Source organism: Pocillopora damicornis, chromosome 10 (assembly GCF_964200805.1).
Source record: "Pocillopora damicornis chromosome 10, jaPocDami1.2, whole genome shotgun sequence".
NCBI classification, from domain to species: Eukaryota; Metazoa; Cnidaria; class Anthozoa; order Scleractinia; family Pocilloporidae; genus Pocillopora; species Pocillopora damicornis.
This window is the reverse complement of record NC_142679.1, coordinates 14,391,195-14,409,491: the sequence shown is the minus strand read 5'-3', so window position 1 is coordinate 14,409,491 and position 18,297 is coordinate 14,391,195. Positions and strand designations below refer to the sequence as shown.

The window sequence follows — 18,297 nt, the reverse complement described above, 5'->3', positions numbered from 1 at the left end:
TGTAAAACAAATTCTCCTTGTCAGTACCTAAGGAAATGTATAGATATTAATATGGAGAATATGCATACTGATGTTAGGGTGTAAGTGGTTATTAAACAATTAAATATTGTTTTATGTATACAATTGTTCAGGGAACTAGAGCAAGAGATAATTTTATAGTTATTACCCTGATATCTTCCAACCAGTTAATATCTTGTCAAGGGAACTATTTCAAAGGAGATTGTATTTTGGTTTCCTTGCTTTACTTCTTGTACTTTATTACTGTATTCATGACATTGCCTTTCTACTTCCAGATCTTACCATTTCTAGAGTATGAACTTCACCAACAGCTGTTAAACAAACTTAAGGTAAGCTCAGCCATGTGTTTGAAGTTTTTTTTCCAACATCAAGTTGGATTGAGACTTCTTTGGACAATCATAATGTACTGATAAGGCCTTGAGTGTCTTTTTCCTTACTCCTCATATCGGTTCATAGGCAAATGGTGTTTTCTGTTCTTATGTCTTAATTACTGGCTTTACAGGTTAAGGGGATGAATGCATTGTTTAGACTTCATCTTCAGATATCAGTAGGAGAGAGCCTGATCATTGGAACTGCAGTAAGCTCTTTGTTTTTTTCTAATAATAGAAAATAACTATTGACAGAGGAAATTTAGAGAGATGAGAGCCCTTTGCAGAAGTGATGCCCTTGACACTTGACCTTCACTTAGGAGGTTCTTGTTAGTCTTGGAACAATCTCTACTGTCATCATTGTGGTGGCTGTCACCAGTAGTGCTGTGTTAATTGTGGTTATACACAAGTTAAGTGATCTCACAGCTTTCAGTTTATGGTCTGCTCCAACTTGTGTAGCATCCTGCTCTACAATGTTCTTCCATTATTTACAGCATCTTGTCAGCTACTACTTTCCTCTCCTCAGCCTTCTGTTTATCATAGCTTTGAGTAGTCTTTTCCAAACTATTCATTTGATTCAATAATATTGGACATAGATTTAGAGGATTCTTTGAATTTTAACAAAGTGAATTGTTCAGTACAACAGAATTTAAAGAACAATTAATTTCAATAAATCCTTGACATAACAAGAAACCTTGAAAGGTACTTTTGCTAAGAGTTAAGTTTTTATTTCAAGGTAAGAGTATTATTGAAAACCCAATATTTGGTCATTTTATTGCACCTCTAGTAACAGGTGTTCATGTTAATTTGTACCACTTTTGGTACTGAGGTTCTTCATTAAATTTTTTCCCCTCCAGTCCTCTACTGCAGTTTTTCTGGCAGCTTTGCCTACACCACCATTACTGAAGATTACTGGACGGGTATGTTACTCAGTCATTTCATGCAGGTGTACATCAAATGTTTTACATTGTGTAGCATTATTGCCTGATACATGATTGCAAGTTATATTGCCATCCATATTGTTCTCTATAAATTTTTTAATGGTGCTGATAAGGAGGATTTGTCTAAAAATCAAAAACTTCTTGCATTTGTGATCATTTCCTTTATTCTCATGACCTTAATGTGTAATTCAGGGGTGATACTGTTGGGAGAAAGGAGATGCTTAGGAGGGTAAGGAAGGGTGTAGCCAATCCTAAGGTTTGAGGGTGGGGTGGCTCATCAACTTAACATGGGTCATTGTATTGCAGTGACAACCATGGGCAGTTGATGAACCTAGTCCAAGAGCACTTAACTCTTTTAGCCCCAAAAATGATAAACTTGCAACTTCTCCTTGAAATTCTGCCATGTTATCCTGAAAACAAGTAAGGAGAAGAGACAGTCCAATCATTTAGAGGGTATTATGTTTGTAACACCAAATTCCCCTGCCTTACTTACATGGAACTGTATGGTAGTCAGTTGGGAGAAATTTGGATCTTGGGGCCTTAGCAGCTCAATCCAGAGTTCAAGGGAATTCCTCTTTAGCACAAATGTTTTTCATTGATACATTATACAGAGGACAAAGCTAAGTTTAGCTCTATCTTGTTTTGTCATCTACAACAGCGTCTATCTGCTGAAGAAGATAAAAGAATTGCTGAGATCCAGAAACAAATTGTGGAAACAACCAACATGAACAGGGCCACTTTCAAACTTACAGACACTGTGCATTTAGTGAGGATTTTAAACTCTTTAGTTCCTAGAAGTGATCGACATGTAACTTTTCCCCATAATATCCCTACATTATCCAGCAAACAGGCAATAAGAAAACTCAAATTTATCATATAGAAGTTGTTATCTTGATCTGTTACTAAACTCTTGTTACAAATTCACAATAAAATGTGTAGCAGCTATAGGGAAGAATTAACTATCAGATCCTCCCATTTGCTTTTTTTTGTGCACCTGTGATCCACCCCACATCAAGTGCATCAAAACACCCACAGCCAGATAAAGAGCCTTGCTGCTGCTGCTGCAAAATTGCGTTAAAGTTTTTGTGAGTTCTTCTTGTAGCTTGGAAAACTCCTGAGTAGTCATGTATACTTTGTTAGATTGGACCTATCAACTTGATAATTCTCAAAATGTCTAAATCATTTTTTTTGAAAAATGATTAAGAATTAACAAATTGATTCTCAGATATGGGAGTGGTATGTAGAAAGAGTCTAAATTATGCCAATGGTTTTTGGTGGGTTTGTGGCTGAAGTGTGAAGAAGGAAATTAAGTAGGTGTCTGTTAGCTACACTGATTTATAAACATCCTCACCTTATTCCATTTGGTCTGTAATTTCCATAGGTCACTTGAGTGAGTTGTGTATGCAGCTTTTTCTTAGTAGTATTGTTGTCTTTGTGTCGCAACTAAAGACAAGCATTTTTAGGTGCACAATTACTCGCATGCATTGGTTTTTTCAAAGGCTAACTTTGTCGTTGGTTGTCTAAACAACAGATAAAAGGTAACATAACATATAGCAGCAAATTCTGTCAGTGTTAATTCTCAATATCAAGTGAAAACTGAATCCAATCATGACTATGGTATCTTATTGGCATTCCCAAAGATGATAACCAAGAATACTAAAAGTGGATAGATCATTTATTAGTGTTGCCCCTTGACTTCAGAATATTCTCCTGAGTTCAATATGATCTATTTTTAGTTTGAATATATTTTAAAAAAAACTTTAACTACTTTCTTTTAAGGAAGGCCACAATACTTTTCATTTTAAGTCAGTTAGTCCAGATTCATTAATAATGAAAAAATTTAATATGCATCGTCATGCACTGTTTGAGAAGCTATTTTTAAAACTTTGAGATTGTAATTTTCTAGCCTTTCTTAATGTGTTATTTCAATCAGACATTGTAATCAGGCACACTTGAATATGTGACTGTATAGAACCTGGGTAGTATAAATCTCTTTTAGTTATTAATAATTATTATTATTATTATTGTAAGTTATTATTTTAATTAAATATGAGGAAATTTTACTTGCAGCACACTCCTAAAGCAACACCACCTCCCAGTCCATCACAGAATGCTCAGTCTGTTCTCGTGGCTGATATAGACCTGGATGAGGGTCCTAAGGCAGAGTTAGACTTGTGCACAGGGTCCAAGGATGCATATGTTGTAGAGGTAAGCTGGATGTCAGGGCTCTCAGTCCCAGGGTTAACCTAGTTGTATTTATTTTTGTTCACAGTGCTCCAAGCTGCAACAGAGTTTGTTGTATTCAGCAAAAATTGTGTCAATCAGATATATCGCTCAACCCTTAAACTCTCAGAAGTGATTAGCATGTAACTTCTCCCCATAGTAACTGTACAACATTCAGCAAACAGGAAATAAGAATACTCAAACTCATCAGGCAGAGGTTGTTATCTTAGAATAAAGGGGTAAGTTTCTAAAGAAACTGTGGTGCTGCGTCGGTGGGAGAGTATAGCAGGTAATTTAGTGTTAACAACTGGGTTGAAAACGTAAATTAGCCACCGTAAAGGGTAAAAAAGCTGACGTTTCGAGCGTTAGCCCTTCGTCAGAGCGATTAGAGGAATTGTGGGTTGTGTGTGGATTTATATGTAGGAAGTGGAGCTAAGCCATTGGTGGGAATGTGGTGACGAGAAAACAGGAATAAATTAGTTGAATGAAAAGCGCTCGTTGATTCCGTGGGGATTAAGGGTGCCGATTTGGAATATAAATTTTTGTTCTAGTGTTTTACGGCTTTCCGAACTGCCTAGATGTAAGGAAAGGCCGCAAACTGCCATATGCTGTTTAGAATGATAAGGAAGATTAAAGTGTCTAGCGACTGGTTTGGATGCGTCCTTGTCATTTCTTTCCACATCGCGAAGGTGTTCTCGGAATCGGTCACCCAATCGTCTTCCTGTTTCGCCGATGTATAACTTATTGCAATAAGTGCAAGTTATGCAGTAAATAACATTGGCGGAGGTACACGTAAAGTGATCAATGATCTTAATAGATCTTTTGGGTCCCGATATTTTCTCTACGTTATGAATGAAAGGACAAGTTTTGCATCTTGAGCGAGCGCATTTAAAAGTTCCAGATTGGTCACAGGTTTGAAATGAACTCCTGACTAAAAAGTTGCCTATGTTTTTGTCGCGTTTGAATGAAATAAGTGGGGGTTGCGAAAAGATAGTGCCAGTCTCTGAATCGTTTTGGAGTAATTTAAAATTTTTAAGAATGATAGATTTAACTGCGTGGTTGTGAGGGTGAAATGTAAGAGTAAATGGAATGCGGTCAGTGTTCTCCTTCTCAGCCGTTTGTAGTGCTGCCTGTCGATCGATTAGTTGGGCACGGTGGTAGCCCGCTTGAACGACAGAAACAGGATAGCCGCGTTTATCGAAAAACTGGCTCATTGCCTCTGATTTTTCGGAAAAATCAGAGTCGTCACTACATAAACGGCGAAGTCTGAGAAACTGTGAAAAAGGTATGGAGTTCTTGACGTGTGATGGATGTGAGGATGAATACAACAAGTAACTATGTGAATCTGTAGGTTTGTAGTAAACACTAGTACATAAGCCGTTGCCTTCAATTGAAATTTTGATGTCTAGAAAAGCTAAAGAAGTGTCGGAAATTTGCCAGGTATATTTAAGAGCCGGATGAAAAGAATTGACGGCGGTTATAAATTGAGTGAGCTCCTCCTTGGTAGAGGAGGTAGCGCCGATGCAATCGTCAATGTAGCGGCCGTAGAGTTGAGGTTTTGGGCCGTGGTATTGGCTAAAAAATTGGTGTTCGATAAAACCTACAAAAAGATTGGCGTAGCTGGGTCCCATTTTAGTACCCATGGCCACGCCATTAGTTTGTTTGTAGTAGTTACCACCGAATGAAAAACAATTGAGTGTGAGTACTAGTTCGGCCAGACGGAGCAGTGTTTCAGAGCTAGGTTCTTTAACAGTGCGTAGATCAAAAAAATGTTTGAGGGCCCGGAGACCTTCGTCATTGGGAATGACAGTGTAAAGAGATGTTATATCCATGGTGAAAATAAGTTTGTTTTGGTCGAGGAAACTAAAGTCACGAAAAATTTCAAGTGCGTGTTGGCTGTCCTTAATGTAAGACGGTAGAGTTTTGACGATAGGTGCCATAATTTTGTCTAAATAGCTGGAAATAAGTTCAGTGGGACAACTGCAGGCAGAAACGATGGGTCGACCTGGGTTGTTAGGTTTGTGGATTTTAGGTAAAAAGTAAATACATGAAGTTATAGGAGTAGTAATGATGAGATTTTAATCTGGAACTTTTAAATGCGCTCGCTCAAGATGCAAAACTTGTCCTTTCATTCATAACGTAGAGAAAATATCGGGACCCAAAAGATCTATTAAGATCATTGATCACTTTACGTGTACCTCCGCCAATGTTATTTACTGCATAAAGGGGTAAGTTTCTAAAGAAACTGTGGTGCTGCGTCGGTGGGAGAGTATAGCAGGTAATTTAGTGTTAACAACTGGGTTGAAAACGTAAATTAGCCACCGTAAAGGGTAAAAAAGCTGACGTTTCGAGCGTTAGCCCTTCGTCAGAGCGATTATTTACTGCATAACTTGCACTTAGTGCAATAAGTTATACATCGGCGAAACAGGAAGACGATTGGGTGACCGATTCCGAGAACACCTTCGCGATGTGGAAAGAAATGACAAGGACGCATCCAAACCAGTCGCTAGACACTTTAATCTTCCTTATCATTCTAAACAGCATATGGCAGTTTGCGGCCTTTCCTTACATCTAGGCAGTTCGGAAAGCCGTAAAACACTAGAACAAAAATTTATATTCCAAATCGGCACCCTTAATCCCCACGGAATCAACGAGCGCTTTTCATTCAACTAATTTATTCCTGTTTTCTCGTCACCACATTCCCACCAATGGCTTAGCTCCACTTCCTACATATAAATCCACACACAACCCACAATTCCTCTAATCGCTCTGACGAAGGGCTAACGCTCGAAACGTCAGCTTTTTTACCCTTTACGGTGGCTAATTTACGTTTTCAACCCAGTTGTTAACACTAAATTACCTGTTGTTATCTTAGCTTGATCTAATGCCAAATTCTCATATTAACTAATTTACAAGGAAATGTTTCACAGCTATAGCATAGAATAGACAATTAGATCTCTGGATTTCATTGGTTAAGTCATTAATTTGGCCACCCATGTTCCAAATTCACATAGCAAGCTTTAATGTTATTATTTTTTAGTATGTGTGACCTAAAGTTAAGCAGAGGTAAACATTTGTGTTGAATATCATACATACATCATCATTTTCTTTAATTTATACAAGTTTGCTTCTTTGTTTCCTTGATTGTGCAACCACTATAACCCATGAACCTTGTCAATACTTTAATTTTTGGTATTTCCTTATTATTCTAAAATTTTGGAGGCATGCCTGCACACTTTCAGAATATAACATCTGCTTGTTAGGTTGATGACAAGAAGGATGAAGATGTGGTGGCTGTTTTGCTGGATGAGCCAGCTCCTGATGGTAATTGTAATGTAAAGACACACACAGACAAGGCTGAAATTAATGTGGAAGCAGCCTAAGTCATGCTCAGCATTCCTGATCTTACTTATGATCCTCTGCAACATACAAACATGCATGCATGAACTTAGCAGCAGCTTTCTTATGGCTAGCATGTGAGATCAAGAGGTGGGGAACTGAGTTTTGGATGGTCAATTTTTGTGTTCTTGAGCAAGATACTTTAATTTGTAATAGCTTCAGTGCCCCTTTGCATCCCAATAGTCCCAACCCTTTATGCCCAAAAATTATGTTTATATTCTCCACTCCAACCTCTTTACATCTCACATCAAGTCTTGGTTTACTAACAAAGGTACTGGCACTTTTGATTGTCAATGTATCTTTTTAATTTGATTAATGCCTTCCCCTTCCCAGGGTGTTATTCCTGCAATACTGAAACACTACCTGGTGCAGTTCATCTCAAATCAGGAGTAAAGGTACAAGTTAGAACTATCAAATGTGCCATTGTGTGTCAATTACAATAGGCCATTTTACAGTTGTGTACTTGGTTGCCAAGTCTTTGATTTGGAGTGAGGCCTAAGGTGACCTTGTTGTGATAGTGACCAGTATCTAGTTTGCATGATGACGAAGTAATTTGAATTTAAAAGCAGCAAAGTTTGTATCATAACAAGGTCAACCTTAGCCTCACTCCTGTTCAAAGGCTTGGCAACTAAGCACGCAACCGTAAAAATGGACTATTATGTTGTTCTACTGTATGGCAATGATAGACTTTATTTCTGGAATTGGTCTAATTAGATGATAACAGCAGTTCAGAGAAAAGCACTGAGTGATGAGGACATAAGAACAAATCAGCAGTTTGCCAAGTTGTTTGAAGACACAATAAAGGTTGGTACTATACCAGTGCTTTAATTTACTTTATCTCTACCCATGTATTAGTTTAACATCTTTGTAAATATTCACCATCTCCTGGTGGAGTTTTCGACCATCACTCATAGCCAATGAAGTTTTTATTTCATTTTCTTTCTTTTAGCACCTCTCTCTATGGAAGAAATGGTTGTCTGTTGCAGGCAACCCAAAGTGTTTGAGTCAGTCAAGGCTGCATTTGTACAAAACAGAATTTTGACTTTTCTTTTTTATGAAAAACACAAATTCAAATGCAGCCATGGGAAGCTTGTATTCTTTGTTTGTTTTCTACTTCGTCATCTGTCACCATCATAGAAATAGTCTGTTTTACAGTCGTGTACTTAGTTGCCAAGCCTTTGAACTGGAGTGAGGTTAAGGGGGACCTTGTTATGATACAAATGGGTCTCTAACACAACAAGGTCACCTTCAACCTCGCTCCAAATCAAGGCTTGGCAACTAAGTACGCAACTGTAAAATGGCCTGTTCCCATACACGTGTTGACCACCTTTTTGATTTTTGCTTTTCAGAGTTTCTGGTTCAAGCTTCGCAGCAGATCTCCATGCTGTCTCTCAAATGTACAATTTGATATTGAAATACCAGAAGATGACAATATTCAGGTAACTTTAATTTAACCCTTTAGCCTCTAAGAGTGACTAGCATCTAATTTCTCCTTACAATATCACCCCTGAATCAAACATGGAAGTCATGAGAACAGAGGAGATGATCACAAACTAAAGTAGCCTTTGATTGGGAAACAAATTCTGCTCATCAGCCTCTATCATTCAATATCATTCTTTACCCAGGTGGCCGTAACAGGTGTGGCTGTTTCTATAGGGGAAAAAGATAGTGATGAAGGACATATTTTGAAGTTAAAAAGAAACATATTAAGTGACAAATGTAAGTAACATCTAAGTTTCATTACTGATTCAGATATGGAAAGTTTGAGAGAAAATTAGGACTAAACATAGTTCTTGGAGTCACAAGGGACCTCAAACAAACCACAACAGGTGACAAGGAAGAGGCAAAACAAAAGATTTATTGAGCAGAACATCTGCATGTGTGTTTCAAACTTTGTACATTTTTCAGCAATCTTCTGCAAAAAAATTTCTGTGGTCTGAGAATGTAAACCCTGACAGAAAATTATTTAAGTTTCCATTTGCTGCTCACATGGGTTATGCTGAAAGTGAAGTGTGGTGTTGTAAGAGATGGTAAACACATCCAGCCATTCACAAAATACTAACACAAAAATATGAATTATTATTAATTGATATCTTCCTTGACTGCTAAGTTCCCTATTGCTAGCCCTGCTGAAAGACACTGCAGACAGTTTGGTCAACAACAGATACACCTGGAGTTCTGTTACAGTAGTTCTAATATTCCTCCAATCTTATCCTCCACAGTATTTCTTTTTTTTCCAGGAGTAGTCCTAGTTCAGTTATTGATTGCTGCATGATCTCTTTTCAGCCCATTCCCGCTCTTTGCACTCTGAAAATATGATGGAATCTGATGATTTACTTTTTCCCATTGAGGAGGTGGTGGACAATGCAGCAGTGGAGAAACTAAAATCAGAATCAGGTGCTTTAAAGTGAAAGAAACTAAATTTCTTCTATGTACTTCCCAACTCTCACACCCAAAGATCATACACATCTACTTCATGGTAGCATGCTCCTGACAACAAATTTCTCAAGCCTAGTGAAAAAACGTACACTTCTCTATTTCAAATTTCTTAAAATAGATTATGAAAAATAGGCATATATCAATGGGAGAAAGCAAAAAGTCATGGTTTGTAATTGATTATAGTTCCCCCAATACATATGAATGTAAAGGAAAGAATACTCAGTAAATGTTTTGTTAGAACTGTATACATGCAAAATATCTTTAAAAATCATCTTCAGGGTCTTTTTTATATATGATCCTGTACAATCAAGCTTCATGAGTTTGAATAAAAAAATTAAAGCCCTGGCTTATATTTCAGACCATGTTCAACGACAGTGCTTCAATATTTTCAGCTTTGAATAAGTGCTAAAATATTTTGCATTACAGATCCCATTTCCAAAAGACGGCTTGATTATCCTCTATGTGTAAAAACAAAGGTAAGCTAGATAATTCATACCCGTTGGTTAATGGCTGTCATCCACCATGAAAATAAGTGATCTACTTTTCTATTTCAATGAGTGACTTTCATTTTGACAATTATTTCCATTCAAGTTCTTTAAAAAAAATCAAAGTGCTCTGTGAGCAAACTCGTGAATTGACACATGATTTTTTAGATTATGTTTAATGTTATCTGGTTTAGGGAATTTTGCGGTTGATTGTCATATCTAGAGTACGAGCAGTAGTTCAGTGTTCGCTAATGTAGCAAAGAAACAAAGTAACGTTTGGATAAGAAGGCATTACAATTTACACGACCACATCAGCTTTTGCTGAATTTTTTATCGTGTTTAAATAAATGCTGTTGTTGTTGTTGTTGTTGTTTGAAATGATCATGCTATTACATTTGACAAGGTGGATGATGTCATGTGTTTTAAACGTCTATCATTTTTGTTTCTGGGTGAAAAGAAAAGGTTGGAAGTAAATGTGGGTGAAAAGTGAAATTTACTGTCTTTCGTTGTAAATATTAGAAAATCAAGGCAATACTGTCTTAATGAAAACATTAACGATTCCCTCTTTATCAAATGAGACAAACGGGAACGAGTTTTGAGTGATATAACTAAACCAAGCCTGCCACCGTCATTTTGGATCTCCGCCTGGGTAGATTTAGGTCACGTGCTAGGCAACGTATGATCAATAACAAGATAGAATTTCATTTCAGGCCTATTTATCAATTTTGTGGTGTGTAACTTTCGCATTTTAGTACGTTGTATTTATGTTGAATCTTCAAATTGTCTTGAAACTTAAAAGAAAATTGTTCTTTAAAAATTCACTGAAAATCGGTAGCTAAAATTGTTTGTTTAGGTGTTATCTGATTTTCGTGTTAACTTGTTATTTCGTCAGTCGCCGGCATCTTTTGTTGCTTCACACAGGAAAAACACACGCGACGAAACGTAATGATCAATTTTGTCCTCAATCTCACGCTATAACAGAAAAAGCTTTTGAACATCTGTAAACTCCGAGCACTTCGCAGTAAGTGATATTTTCAATGAATCTTCGGATTGTTTTCAAGTTCAAGGATTGTAAATTACAATTTTATGAAAAACGAAGGTTGTTCTGTTATTTCAGTATGAATCCTTGCATGCCTGCCAGTCGCTGGCGCCGCTTGTTGAAACTAAAACGAAAAAAAAAACTCTTTTAAGATTATCATTGGCTTCTTTTTCACCCCACCACTATTCTTAGCAACAAAGGTCGCCATTTCGTCTGTTTATTGCTCGCCAAAAACTATAAAATGCACTCAAAAGCCTAAAATCTAAAAAAAGTTTACAGGAATCGACCAATCGAGCGAGCGAGCGAGCGAGCGAGCGAATGCCATTCCCCACATCGTATCTATAACTCGCTCTTGCGCATGCGCGCAATTCACGAGTTAAAAAAGGAAAAAGAATTTGGTATTACAAACAATTTTGATGATATTTTTCAGCAGGCCCCATATCGCCCTGCAGTGGAGGTGACATCAATGTCCTACTTACCAAATACACAAATTGAATGTTACCTTGGCAACATCAACTTGTTCTTAATAAGAGAAAGTCATACAGTACGCGAGGTAAAGACAAAGCTTGGTTGCTATTTTAATGTTCCAATTTTTGTTTCAATATTATGATCCTATGGTGAATATAAAAGTAATCTTCAGAGTAATAAACACTATTTGAGCAAAGTGAAAATAAGGCTTGAAAAAAATTCAGGCCTGTACTGGTCATTATGATGGTTCCAAATAAACTCACTGCTCAAGTATTGTTCATTACTGCAAAGATTGCTTTATATTCACTTCCTTATCCACAGTTTACATAATTATATGATTTTCATATATTCACAGTCAGCTATGATCTTATAATCAATTGTAAGTTCTAAACTTCATATTTCTCTTTTCAGAATGGTGGTTTAAATGTATTCATGCAAGCATTTGTTGCTGAGGCTCAAGCAATTCTGAGAGCACATGTCCTAGCCATTGGAGGAAATGCTCTGGTGTCCTACCAGTTAAATGAAATTGTTTTATTGGATAATCCTCATAAACATCAGGTGGAGTCAATAAATTTTTAACCCAATTATAATTGTAAACACAAGGCACATTGTCATAGTGAAGGAAATGTTATCACATCACAGTGAGAGCCACATTCTCAGGATGAAAGCAAATGATGCATCAGACAAGCTTGCTTGATGACAAAATCTTTTACTTTTATTGTTGCCATGACCTTTGACCCCTGAGAGTTACTAGCATCTGATAACTCCTTACAATATCACCTCTGGAAATATCACATTAAGGTTTTGAGATCAAAGGAAATCACCAACTAAAGAAGCTCTCCACTGTCCAACAAATTCTCCATGTTAGCACCTTAGCAAATGTGTGGAGATCAGTATTGAGAATGTGCATTCTGATGTTAGGGTGTCAAGGTTTAACTTAGTTGTAATTGATTTTAAGGGACAATGCTTACTTAACATCAGTGGCGATGCTGTCAGGGTATTTTATGAGGATGAAGACATATTGGAGACATCAAGTCGAGGAACACCTCGTAAAAGAACTGTCTCATACTCAGAAGCCAATTCTCAAACACCAATCCATATTGTACGGCAGCGATCCATCTCTGCCTCAGAAACTTCCACTAACACACTGATAGCATATGATCCATGCTATGGGACAGAAATATAGCACATAAAGCCTTGTAAATACCAAGCAAACTTACAAGGGTGAAGTAGAGTTGGCTGGCTAAACATTCTGTTGTGTTTGCTCCTGGAACTCTCACAAGATTAAAGGCTCTTGTGAGTCAGCTCAAGAAATGTTTGAACTGGTGTACAAGACAGACAATGGAGAAGAAATGGCAGCTTTGGAGTACTGAGAGAGTTTGGCAGTAGTACCATTTCAATTTGAAATATATTCAAAACTGGGCTAGCTTGCAACACAGAAGACTACACGAAAAACATAGAAATTAGAGTTGTTTCTCTGGAACTGCCATGCATACAGCAGCAAAATTAACCTATTGACTCTGAAGCATTTTGCCTGCTTTTGCACAAATTATGACTTTTAGGAAACCCCTTTTGGTTGTGACTTCAAAGAAAAATTATTTAGAGCCCCTCCAGATTTGTTGATTAAATTAAAAGTTATTTGTAGGCATTGAGATGATAGTTTCTTGTTAAATATCACATGATGAAATCTCAATAAAATCAAGATTAAAGATGAACATCACTGAAGTGTTTCCTTTGTGTATGTAAACATGCCTGCATATGGGATGACCAGAGTGAAATTTGTTAGGTTCACACCTTAAGAGCTTAACTTTGCTCTGTTATTGATCCCAAAAAGTTGTGCCTCTCTTAACCAATCAGATGCAAAACTAAAACCAATCACAACCCGATCGCCTGTGTTTTCCAGCACCTTAAGTGGTTTGTTTGCTTTTAGTCTGGGTTCTCATTGGTTCTTGATTTCCTTGTGATCACTTTGGTTTGAGTTTTTTGATACTCAATCAGGAAGTGCTCCACATATAAGAATAATTCAAACCAGAGAAATATGGCCAAACACAAGCTAAAAACAATCTTTATTTAAAAAAGTAAGAAGAAATAAATGTTCATCCTCTGGTAATTATAATACTGTACAAAAACCATTTGATAAGGTCATGCAAGGCATGCTTTGGCTGTAATTTGATCTAATAACTGCCAAACATATCACTCTTTTAAACATATACAAATACTGTTTTTCATTTTTTGTCACATCTTTTCAGATTTGTCTTAATTTATTAATTCTTTTTTAGTAGCATTTAAATTAAAAATTAAGACATGAATGTTGTTCAAGAAAATTTTGCATGCTGTGCATGGCTATGTTTTAGTCTACTTATTGACTAGTACACAGGAACCCCATTAAAGAAGTCACCAACGGGCTAGAACAAATTGGCTGTATTCACCCTTTACCTCCCATGAGTGACCAAGACATAATTTCTCCTTACAACATCAATACAATATCAACCAGATAAATGATGAGAATAAGGAAAAATATCAATTTGGGGATAATTAGTTGATCCAGTACTAAATTCTCTGAACTAACATTATAAGAATTGTATGATTTACAGTAAGGAGAATTACAAATTTGATCTGGGAGTTAAAGGGTTAACAGGGTGTCTGTATTATTCTAGGGTCAAATTTCATACTTGCTTCTTGTTTTGCCAGAGCAGAAGTTTGCATCAAGATTTGTTTCCTTTAACATGTTTGTAAATGAAAACTAGGAGGAATGTTGCACTCTTGCTTACCAAATTCATATAGTAACTGGGCTGTTCCATTAGTAAATGACGGAGATCAATGAAATTGACACATCACAGGAACTTTGATTTTCCAAATCTAGGGCTAGTGACCTTAATAATTGGGGGGGATTATGAAATATTCTACTGTTTTTGATTTTAGAATGTGGCCGTTGACCATATCAATGGGTGAAATTATGAGACCACTTTGCTGTCCCCAAAAAAAGGGGCCATAAGGTGGAGTTCCGAAAGGAAAGGAATTTGCTATTTTGCATTAAATATTGCAATGTAAGTTTATAAAAATAAATAACAAAATTGTTTAATTTTAATTTTCATCTCATATGTTAAGTATAGGGACTGTTGTCTCTCCTTGATTGCCATTAAATTTAGAGGTAGAAAATATTAACTTTTAAAAGATAATTGTTAATTTTGAATTAGGAATTTACAAATTTCTTGCTTTTTATTTATTTATGCTGAAGCTTTAATTCAGTCTATTCATCTATATATTGATTTACTGGTATGAGTAGTGTCTTTAGAAAAAAAAAAGATTATTTCTAATCATATTATGAAATGTGTATGGCCATAAATTAAAAATTGTTTCATTTTTCATCCCATATGTTCAGACAGGTATTAATTATTTGCTTTTCATCTTGACCATTGCAGTCTTAACTAAGGGGTTAAACAGGGACAAATTTCTTGCCTTAAAAAAAAGAACAAAACAATAAAATTTACCAGGGCAATGTGGGTAATTGGTTGTGCTGTAATTATATCATACACTGATGAATCATTAAAAGAAAAATGATAATAATTTTGCAGTTCTTTTTATCCTATACTTTCAGATAGGTTTCTTTGTGAAGGTGCGTTATCTAGAATGTCTAACTGAAGACGACTGTACCTTTCTCGATAACTCAACAACCCTAAAAAACAAACTCCAAGACCAGAGACTGTTACCCAATTCATCCAACGCACATCAGACTGTGGGGTCATAAAAGCCACATAGAACAAGAGTAAAACTACATTTCCAGCAGTAATTATAATTCCTCCAGCAATGCCTTCTCCAACAGGATAAATGCACTCCATGGCAAGCTCAAAATACAATGGCAATGTGCCATTGTACACAAACCCACCAAAAATGATTGAGCTGTATAGAAAGGGTTTTGTGGATGGCAAGATTCCTGCACAGGATAAACTGAAAATCAGCTGGGAAAGTGTTGATAAAATTAAGAGCATGGCCAGTATTTGTTTGGTTCTGTGTCTTATGTAATCTGCAAACCTACAAAATAGATAAAACCAAGTGCCTGTGAGTTGTTTATTAGAGAATGGCATACAAAAAGGTAACTGTAATCTTAAAACTGCATGGACACATCAACTTTGTTGCTAACTGCAAACTTCTTCAGCCAAGAAAAAAAAATTCTTGGACTTCAGGATGATATGAAATGTCCACAACAATATATGGTGATATTTGAATAAAAATGAAAACATCAAAGCAATTCAAATGGAATTTCTAAAAGAAAAGGTTTATATTTTTTGGAAGTTGATGGAGATGTTGGTGATGGAGGTGTGGCAAGCATGATCCAGTGATGAAATAATATCCAAAAAAAATTAATAGACTGAATGCTTTGCCAAACCAATCATGAGCAAACAATATTTCTGTACCAAGGGTTAAAGGGGGGATGTGAATCCAATAAATATTCATTTTCAAGGGTTCAAGGCCCCCAACCTGCCCCCCACCCCTACCCCCCAGCTTCATCACTACCAAAACTAAGAAAAGACATCCATAGGGGTCAAACGAATGCCTCCAAGACACCACACTCATACACACTCATTCCTATTGAGATTTGAAACACCATATTAGGTACATGGTAAATAATTAACTACCTGGCTAGTGCAATCCCAGAAAACACCCCTGCCAAGGTAGCAGAACATCCCAGCCATCCTGCGGTAATGTCATCCACACCAAACTTTGCAAGGAATACATCCAGCATTGACAACCATCCAAAGTAGATTCCGAACGTTAATCCAGTTAGTGTTGCTAACAGCCAGAAAGGCCGATTTCTTGTGAGGTTTCGAAATGAAGACTTAGTGCTAAGTCTCTGAGATGTGGAAGATGTGAGACTTGGAGGAAGTGGTGGTCTTGCTGGAAAATAGAGAAGGACGCAGAAAAAAACAAGCGCACATAGCCCAAGTTCAAAATACATATACTTTGTCAACTGATAATCTGCTAATCTTGTCAGTCTTTCAGGGCAATCAGAAGAAGATGAATTACTTGCATTGCTTGGCACAAACTGGTTTGGTACCATGGCAGGTCCAATGGCAAAGGACTGAGCAATACCAAAATACCCAGCTAATGTAGCAATTGCAGTGGCTGTGGTGCGTTCCCCAGGAGGAAACCAGGTTGCGGACACCAGGGGGGGTCCACCAATGGATACTGGCCCTCCAGCCATGATAAGGAACTGACCTATATTGATGACAATTGTCCTCACTTCCTTGTCATGAAATGGTATAACATGAAAGACCTTCCCAAGCACTGACAAAAAGGCTGTTAATAACACAGACACTCTCAGACCTACCAACAACAGAGAACCAATGTTATTCACAAAATTGGTTTTTAACACAGCCATTGCACAGCTAATTTATACCATCCACTATCTCTGTAAAGGCATCTCCATAAGAGGGACACCTCTTTTAGATGGAAAACAACACTTTGAAAGTATCTAAACAAGTGCTTTTTAAAATGAAAAATACTACAATACAGAAATGAAGGTGGTTAATATGACAGAAAAAGTGTTTTTTTGACAAATATTCCAGACAAACCTCCACAGAAAGTCCTAATCTTCCCATTTGGACCGAATTTAAGATGAAGAAGGTAACCCTTCTCCCTGATCACATTATTGGAAAAGTCGCTCGGCCCAAAATAGGCAAGATGAGAATAGCAGAACAGGAACAATATAAAAAAATAAATAAATAAAGCAAAATCCCTTGAATTAAATTAGTAGCCAAAGGTAGAGAGTTCTTCCTAACATCTCACAAGTTCAGCTTAAACAATCAAGCCCCTACCCGTCGTGGGCTAAAGGGAATCCGTCTCAATCTTCTTTTCCTAAGTGATAAAGTATATTTATGTCTTTCGAACGCTTCAAGGGGGTGTCATCCCAGAATCAACCAGATTCTTTTCATTTTGAACAGTATCGGAAGTAACTGCAGAATATCGTGTAACCCGCGTTAAATCTATGAAAAGATCTCACGAAGATTGTGATGGTGTTGTGGTGGTGTTGTATCGTGTTGTGTTCAATAATTGCGAAATATTTAACGCACAGAGCAACAAAAATCTTTTTGACATCAGATCAAGGCGTAAATAATCTTACCATAATACAATCGTAAGAAAGAAAATTCCGAGGTAGAAATGAGACAAATAAGTACCTTGACCTTGTATGTACTAGTTAGCTACAGTTCTCCAGAACCAAAGCACAAACCTTTGGAATCCATTAACCACGTTAGTGGTACCGAAGTCACTATGAGTGAAATTGCAGCCCAGGAGGAGAGCAAAAGGATATCAAAGTCTGTCCAGCCAAAGGCAAGTTTGGTCGGTTCTTGGATAGGAGCCCAGGTATTCCATGCCATGTTATAGACGTACGCATTTGCTGTAAAAACGAATAACACATACCACCTCCGCTTATAAACTTTAAATCTCATTTCGGTTTTTGAAGACATTGATGACGAAGTGAGACGATCGCCGTTTTCCAGAAGAGTGGTTCTCTCGTTCGATTCCTCCATTTCTGTAAAGTACAATGCTGTGCGGAAGAAACCGAGATGAAATGTGCTTTGTGTCTGCCGAAAAACTAATGTTATACGAAACAACACACTTATTGCGTCATATCCGCTGTGGAAGTTTACGTAATGCAACTGTCACACAATACCACTACGAAGCTGGTCACGCTGAACGAGTACCTCCCGATCGAGGACGAAAACCTGAATCAACCAATCAGGAGCCCTTATAAAGGGCTCCTGAAAGGACAAGTTTGCCGCTTAAAGTAGCCTTACGTGTCTTCAGGGAACTTTATTTAGCCTCGACTTCAAGTAGCATTTGATCCAATTCTAAAAGCTCGCGTAAACATGTGGTAACCTGTTCCAGGTTCTCAGGCGAAGGAGCAAGCGAACGGC

General features: G+C 37.2%; 2 protein-coding genes across 5 annotated transcripts in view; one reads left to right on the top strand and one right to left on the bottom strand.

Annotated features, from left to right (window-relative positions):
* Window positions 1–13,095, top strand: part of LOC113664790 (C2 domain-containing protein 5) — a 32,118-nt gene extending 19,023 nt beyond the window's left edge. For 3 of the 4 annotated variants that reach the window (XM_089184153.1, XM_089184150.1, XM_089184152.1), the window contains 15 exons: window positions 294–347; window positions 521–595; window positions 1,244–1,306; window positions 1,986–2,093; window positions 3,398–3,535; window positions 6,814–6,874; window positions 7,283–7,344; window positions 7,664–7,753; window positions 8,299–8,388; window positions 8,575–8,668; window positions 9,236–9,346; window positions 9,815–9,864; window positions 11,343–11,465; window positions 11,792–11,938; window positions 12,339–13,095. In XM_089184153.1, the coding sequence (XP_089040279.1) occupies window positions 294–347; window positions 521–595; window positions 1,244–1,306; window positions 1,986–2,093; window positions 3,398–3,535; window positions 6,814–6,874; window positions 7,283–7,344; window positions 7,664–7,753; window positions 8,299–8,388; window positions 8,575–8,668; window positions 9,236–9,346; window positions 9,815–9,864; window positions 11,343–11,465; window positions 11,792–11,938; window positions 12,339–12,566 (1,494 nt within the window). In that variant the 3' untranslated portion in view covers window positions 12,567–13,095. The remainder of the gene's footprint in view (window positions 1–293; window positions 348–520; window positions 596–1,243; window positions 1,307–1,985; window positions 2,094–3,397; window positions 3,536–6,813; window positions 6,875–7,282; window positions 7,345–7,663; window positions 7,754–8,298; window positions 8,389–8,574; window positions 8,669–9,235; window positions 9,347–9,814; window positions 9,865–11,342; window positions 11,466–11,791; window positions 11,939–12,338) is intronic. The other variant, XM_089184151.1, reaches the window with a different exon arrangement.
* A 334-nt stretch (window positions 13,096–13,429) lies between these two features.
* On the bottom strand, window positions 13,430–18,283 carry LOC113664789 (solute carrier family 49 member 4 homolog). Its single transcript, XM_027180414.2, has 3 exons — window positions 17,610–18,283; window positions 16,018–16,705; window positions 13,430–15,412 (listed from the first exon to the last, which is right to left on the bottom strand). The coding sequence occupies exons 1-3, from the start codon at window positions 17,908–17,910 to the stop codon at window positions 14,962–14,964; spliced, it is 1,440 nt and encodes a 479-aa protein (XP_027036215.2). The 5' UTR covers window positions 17,911–18,283; the 3' UTR covers window positions 13,430–14,961.
* Window positions 18,284–18,297: the final 14 nt, after the last annotated feature.

What these genes read in the sequence shown, in the direction of transcription:
- LOC113664789 (XM_027180414.2), bottom strand. Translation starts at nt 17,910, where the DNA reads ATGGAGGAATCGAACGAGAGAACCACTCTTCTGGAAAACGGCGATCGT. An exon ending in GTGGTTAATGGATTCCAAAG is followed by an intron (nt 16,706 to 17,609) that starts GTTTGTGCTTTG and finishes TGTTGTTGGTAG; the next exon opens with GTCTGAGAGTGTCTGTGTTA. An exon ending in TCTGGGATTGCACTAGCCAG is followed by an intron (nt 15,413 to 16,017) that starts GTAGTTAATTAT and finishes TCTATTTTGTAG; the next exon opens with GTTTGCAGATTACATAAGAC.